The 6,792-nt window shown below is 35.9% G+C and overlaps 1 protein-coding gene across 2 annotated transcripts; it reads right to left on the minus strand.

Annotated features, from left to right (window-relative positions):
- LOC18589770 (transcription factor bHLH122) lies at nt 2,926-6,412 on the minus strand. Of its 2 annotated transcripts, none has more exons than XM_007014888.2 (7): nt 6,154-6,412; nt 4,937-6,037; nt 4,087-4,406; nt 3,828-4,001; nt 3,642-3,707; nt 3,490-3,558; nt 2,926-3,377 (listed from the first exon to the last, which is right to left on the minus strand). In XM_007014888.2, exons 2-7 carry the CDS (start codon nt 5,550-5,552, stop codon nt 3,324-3,326), a joined length of 1,299 nt encoding a protein of 432 aa, XP_007014950.2. In that variant the 5' UTR covers nt 5,553-6,037; nt 6,154-6,412; the 3' UTR covers nt 2,926-3,323. The 2 variants fall into 2 exon arrangements, with proteins under 2 accessions (XP_007014950.2, XP_007014949.2); XM_007014887.2 differs by having other exon boundaries at nt 4,087-4,412; nt 6,154-6,408.

Below are 6,792 nucleotides of genomic sequence, written 5' to 3' on the forward strand. Positions count from 1 at the left end.
GAGGAGGTGGGCACCAAGCTACTGAGCCGATCTGTGGCGACAATTTGTGTTTCACAAAAAACTCTTTTTCAAACAAAAGATACAATAAAATAATACTCCCAACACAAAAAAAAAAGAAAAAAACTAAATAAAGGTAATTTTTTTGTAGGGTTAGGCATTGTTGGAGTCCGTATTATAAATGAATTTACATATGACCAATAAATTGATTTCACATATGACCTTCCTGAGAAAGAAAAAGGCAAAGAAAATTTTCAACATTTTGAATAATTTTAATGCAAACAGTTTTTTGCATTGACAATAGCACCTTTGTCTATGCCTTACAAGCCGAAAAAATGAGGCCATTGTCCAAAAGTTGATAAAAAACAAGAGAAATAAAAGACGAAAAGGAAGGCAACAAAATAGAAAAAAGGACAAGCAAAGTTTACTTTGCATGAGGGTACTTTGAGTGTGAAAGCAGTGCGGAGCCTCACCCTCAGTCGATGGGAACGATTCTCGTCTTCGTCCCCCACGCATTAAAAAACAAAGGTTTTACAACCCCAAGCTGCCCTATACCACAGGCTGTTGAGGTCCCCCACGCTTGCTCTGTTTTTTATCTTCTTCTGCCCTAAGCTACCCTAACCAGCAAGAACCTGAATATATACGTAGGCATTGTTTTTTGTATTTGTTCCCCCTCATGTCATGTTTCAACACCAACAAAACTAGAAACATGTTCTCCTCTCTCTCTGACTTTTTTTTACCACAAAACCATTTTCTTGAGTTTAGAACGCCCTTGCTTTGGTCCTTAAAACCCTAAACTTGTATCATCCTTTGGGCTTGAAGATAAGATAAGACTTTCAAGTTTTAGTGGTTGGGTTGTCTCAATGTCAACTTATTTTATACAATAATTATACGTTAAGATTCTCAAATAATTATAATTAATTTATCTTAAACATCAACGATAAAGTTTTTTTAAAAAAAATTTACAAACAGATTTAGAAAATTACAGACATCCAATATTACATTGTATTCAAAAAAAATAATCAATTAATATGTTTGTTAAATGAACAAATGAAAAATTTTATTGAGGAAAAGAAAAAAAATCAATTTCCCATAGTTTTTTCTTGCATAAAGAAGGTGGCATGATCAGCTATGACGTGGCACTCACTTATATGAGAATTGGTGACCCAACAGGACAGTGACTCAACCATTGCATTGCATCCAGCTGTGCCCAACATGCACATATATATCTACCCGTCACCATCATCTTTGCATCTTGATTTTTTGCATTTTCCATAATGCAAGAGAAACCCATTTACAGGCAAAAAGAATTTATGGGTAAATGCTTTTTAATTAATTAATCTGACATTGAGAGATGTAAATAACTAATGATATGAAAGGTAAATAATTATGTCAATTTTAAGAAGAAAACTTCTGCGTTTGTGTTTGAATTTGTTCAGATAATTGTTAACACTTCCAAAATTTATAAGTACTTGATTCTTCATCTTGATTTACTTTTCTTTAATGATTTTTATTCTTTAATTTCAAGCATATGGAATGGAAGTTTAATAATGAAAACAATAAAAACATGGCATATTAACTCCCCTATTTTGGACACTTTGAGAGGAAAGGCCCCTTCACATGAATTCTCAAAGAAAGGAAGTTTTCAAGGACCACTAGTTAGGCCGACCCTTTTCCATATATTAATTGTTAAACTATATTATTATTTCATAAGTCAGACCAAGTTTTAGGTTGGTCTTCCTTTTCTTTATACAAAGTCAACCACAAACTAAATTAGATAACTTTCTAGTGAAAATTTTATAATAACCGATTTCACTTATTAAAAAGGTCTCTAGCTGATGAAATATATTAGTGCACTGTTAAAACTTGAAATTTTAAATTTGAATCTTAAGATGCGAGATATGAGATCATATATCTCAAAAAAATTTTAACAAAAATTTGTAAAAGTTGAAAATCGTTATTACATTTTATAATCTTTTACCTTTTTTTAGTATTGAATTATTTTTTTATTTAGGAAATGGGATTCGAATTTGTCTCTTTTATTGTTGAATTTAATGCACTCCTTAGTATGTTGGATTCTATGTACATGTACATGATGACAAAAAAATCTATCTCCAGAAAAGAGAAATCTTTTTGCCATCACGTTATAATCCAATTAGGGTATCATGAGAAAGGAGGAAAAAGCAAACCAGATTAATTAAGTTTTAAGAGGAAGAAGTTAGTTAGTCTTTACTGTTTTGTTTAAGCAGAGGGGAAAGAAAGATTCGAATTTTTTTTTTTTAAAATAAAGATATTATAAGTCAATTGCTAAATTAAATGTTAAGATGCTTAGTCGTGATTACTATTGTTTATAGCTTAAAACAGAGAATGCATTTTCACCAACAGACAGATGATGGTGGTGGGGCTCAACTTACTTGGAAAGGAAAATTGAAAAGGCCCAAAGAGGGATATGAGATTAAAGAGAAGCAAGGCAATTTATGAGAGAAAGAAAAAGATGTTACTGGTAAACCAGTTGGAGAGGGATATGAGCCAATCTGCTTTCTCTACTTGTTCCATCAGGCACCAGTAGCCCCCTATGTATCTTCCCCACCCCCTACCCTACTTAATGCGACAGCTGCCCAAAATAGTATACAAACCCTCTTCACTTGTTCCAACAGGTTTTTCAAGATAGAAATGTACGTGTAGGGTGCAGCAGCATGCCACAATATCATTCTGACAAGCCTTGCCAATCTCAGTTGTTGGCATATCCAAATGATAATGAAAAGCAGAAATATATTAGGTAAATGATGAGATTTATTATAAATCTTATACACTGTCGTAAGAGTTGTTAAAACCCTATACAATAAATACATGATTAAAACTTTTATTCGACACAACAATAATTTTAAATTCATGACTTTATTTATTGATAAGATGGATTCGGATTCATTTATCTACCCAACTCATATGGTATTTGAGTAATTATTTGTATTGAAAAAAAATCAAAATATTCATAAAAATAAGCCTAAAACAATAAATAAACGTAGAAACCCTACATAATCATGAAAACATAAAAATCGTTTGTTACTATACAGCTGGATGGGTGTCTATTTATGGCATATGAAAGGGTTTGGAGTCTACAGTTGGCTTGTAGCAGCCTTTTTATATCGAACCCACATAATAAATGCCTCCCTATTCTCGTTGATCTTCAGTGCAAAAGAGAGACCAGCTTTGCTAGCTGCTTTTGCAAATTCTAATGCTACAGCTTCTGCTTCTGCTTCTGCTTCTTCTTCTATACATAATAATCAAATCAAAGTCACAACAACCAGACCTTTTTCCATTAGCTATTATCGCTGCTGCTTGTTAGAACACGAACACTTTGCACGATTATCCGAGAGTGTCTGAAAAATATTGAAAAATGGAAAAGGAAAACCAGATCAATGGACCAAAACAAAACGCTAGGCCTTTTTGGCTGGGTGCAAGGTTTTCATTCAAGAGGTCTCTGCAACATACCTTGACCTGGTTTTGGAGATCTTTGATGTAATCAACAGCCAAATCTAACATGTCTGCAGTGTTTGTTTGCTGCAAAAATGGAAAGGAAATATGAGATGAGCTTTCCACATATTTCAAATAGCAGGAAGCAATTCCAAATCAAGCATTTATACCTTATCCATGTTTGGAACAAGGTCTTGTAGTTTCCTCATGCGCTCGCTTATTTTGGTTCTTCGCACCTGAATAGAAAACAAACTTGGGCAAGGAGGTTCAAGATCATAGGGTTTCTGTTTCCAGAAAGCCAAAGTCATTAATTTGCATGCCGTGTAATGACAACGGTCTAGTTAGGTAAGCGTTACCCTCTCAGCAATGCTTCTAGGGTGAGTGGCACAGCCTCTCTTGGCCCGAATCTTACAAGGCACAGAATCCTGATACTGCAAGAACTTGTCAATGGCAGACATTTCTGCTGAACTCTTCGGTAAACTCAAGTGATGAGCCAAAATTGGTGGTGGACGGTTTCCGGCATCTGTGTTCTGTTAGAGTTGTGACAACAAAAAAATGACCAATCAGATGAGAATATGACGTAAGAAATGAGGCATTGCGATAAATGAGTACTACCTGAGTTTCTGCTCCATCTAAGTCTAAGCCAGAAAGTGATCTATCATCCTCTCTGAGTCTTTTTACGCCTGGCATGTTATCAGAGATCATCATGGAATCCTCCCAAGAAGTAACTGGAAACCCTGAGGAATAATTGTTGTGACGATTTTCACCAAATCCAGCATTTTCTGAGCTATTTGGAACCACGTTTTTGTTCCCCATCTCGGCAATTGGACTCATCAGCCCAGAGGGAGGCGGCCTGCTTGCAGAAGGAAATGATGCTTCTCTGTTACTGTTATTAACTCCTCCATAATCTCCCATACCTCTCACCACACCATAGCCTGCAACTTTATAATAAGACTTTTCTTCAGTGTCATCCTCAGCTTTTTAAAGCAAGAAATATCTACCCTAAATTCTCAACGCTAGTCGCAAAAGATAACAAAAAGTCGTCACTGATAAATATAACATCAGAAGGTAATCAACCTAATCCATGGCATCAAATCCTAATAAAGAGCAAAGAAAATGGTGACCGGATTTCTTTCTTTGACTTTTAGTATTTACTCCTACCTTCTTAATTTGATTGGTCTGGTACAAACACAGCTCATGTCTTTAAAAAGAAACTTTTTCAGTGATTCTTTCTCATTTTTAATTGAAATTTCAGTGGCCATTAGAAGGCAACAGAGGAACGAACAGACAAAATATTCTAAAAAGAAGCCTCTGTATGTACTACCGTGAAACATATTTCTTTTCTTTTCTTTTCTCCCCATTACTCTGGAAACCCAAAAAAGAAAAAAAGAAAGAAAGAGAAAAGCTTCTTTGTCAAAGAAAAAAAAATCGATTAAGAACGTATATGTAAATAAAAATCACTTACTATTGTCAATGTTTAAGTTGGAGAATAACCCTGCAGGTGAGCTGCTGTGTCGTATAAGATTGGAATTATTGCCTCCACCCATCTTCATTTGTGTTGGTCGAGCCATCCCCATTGAATTTGGTATTCTATAATCCATCGTTGAACCTGATTGCTGATTTGGCAAATGCTGTTGAGGTTGGCTCTGATAAAAATTCTGTGAAGCAGAGGAATAGTTCCCCTGTTGCGGCTGCTGCTGCTGCTGTTGTTGCTGCTGCATAACCCCTGTTTGATTATTCATTGGTGTCATAATCTGCGTTGGCTCCTCAATTTTTATAACTGTTTCTCTAACAGGTGAGTTCTGCGTTATTGCGCAAAGATTCTGGTCTGAAATGTTCACAGTATTACCGCCGCCACCGTCACCGCTGCTTGACAAAAATCGCTCGATAATTCGTTCTGTTTCAGGACTTGACGGCCGATTTAGAAACTCTTGGCAGAAATCTCGGTCCAAGATGCTTGAAAAATACGAACTAGGTGCAGATTGGTACCTCATCAAGCCAGAGTTCATCTGTTTTTGATGGTGTTGTGGTTGATGATAATCTATAAGATGGTGATGGTGGTGTTGAAGATCGGACTCCATTTCCCTTTTCAGTTCTCCTTCAAAAAATCGAAACTCGAAGGATTCGAAAACCCCAATTCAGTAAATTTTCCTTGTTGTCAGGGTATTCAATCAGATCAAGATTGAATATCAAAAGCTCAAGATTCTAGACGGACCCACTAAGAAATACAGAACCAAAGTCTCTGTTTGTTTCCCAAGAAAGTAGCTCCAGAAATTTTTTTCTTGGAAACCTTCATCTAATCTAACAAATTGATCACCCAGAAATAACAGCTCCTTAGTGTGGATCTAACTTAAGAACCTAAAAGGTGAATCCCAAGAATCTGGTTGGCTTGAAACTCAAGTACTATCACTGCTCTGCTATCACAGTAGCTCCAAAAGCAGAGGAAAACAGAGAAAAGTACAGAGAGCCAGAGAAGAGATTCCACCACAGTTCTTCACCAAAAAGAACCCTTACAATCAAATCTGGAAGAAACCCAATTTTCTATTCTTGAAACCAAAGCACTTAGCTGAAGAAGATAACATTAATAAGAAAAAAAAAAGTGAGCCACTCAATGAAAGGAATATCTTAAATTAGAACAGCACAAAAACAGAACAAGGAACCAAAATACAATCACCACCCTACCTCTCTGTCCCTCCACTTTCCATTTGGTTTTTTTCTTTTTTAATCTTCAGTTCTCTCTTGACATGTGTTTCAGGGGTAATGGAGGTAGTGCTGTTGATCCAAGTGAGTGAAGACAGAGAAAGAAAGTGAATAAAATTTGCAACACAGCAAAAAAAAAAAAAATAAGAGAGGGGGGGTGGTGTGTTAATTAAAGAGTGAAAGGCATTTTCTTTCTCAGTTTTGTAGGCTCAGCCAATAGGAAGTAAGAGAGGCAAGAAATGTAGTCCCTCAGATTGAGTAGTACGTTTTTATGATGAGATGTTGTTGACAGTAATGGCCTCTGGTTTTGTTTATTATTACAAAGGAGCCTCAACATTTAAAGATGGTGGAAAATTTAGGGTGCTGGTGTTTCACGGTTTCAAACTCATTTAATGGGGGGGTACCCCAAGAGAGAGGAACTTAGGTGATAGCCAATTTTGGAAGAAAGCAAAGGATTTCCCTGATTATGCATACCCCACAAATAAAATGGCCTTCTTATCCTTTGTTGGACCACAACTCCATATGTATTTTCATCTCAATGGAAGGTTAAACCATGGGATTTCATTAGCCAAATTACACAAAATTCAGAGTTCTTCTTGTCATAGCAAGACTATAGTTGAG

Source organism: Theobroma cacao, chromosome 9 (assembly GCF_000208745.1).
Source record: "Theobroma cacao cultivar B97-61/B2 chromosome 9, Criollo_cocoa_genome_V2, whole genome shotgun sequence".
Classification (NCBI taxonomy): Eukaryota; Viridiplantae; Streptophyta; class Magnoliopsida; order Malvales; family Malvaceae; genus Theobroma; species Theobroma cacao.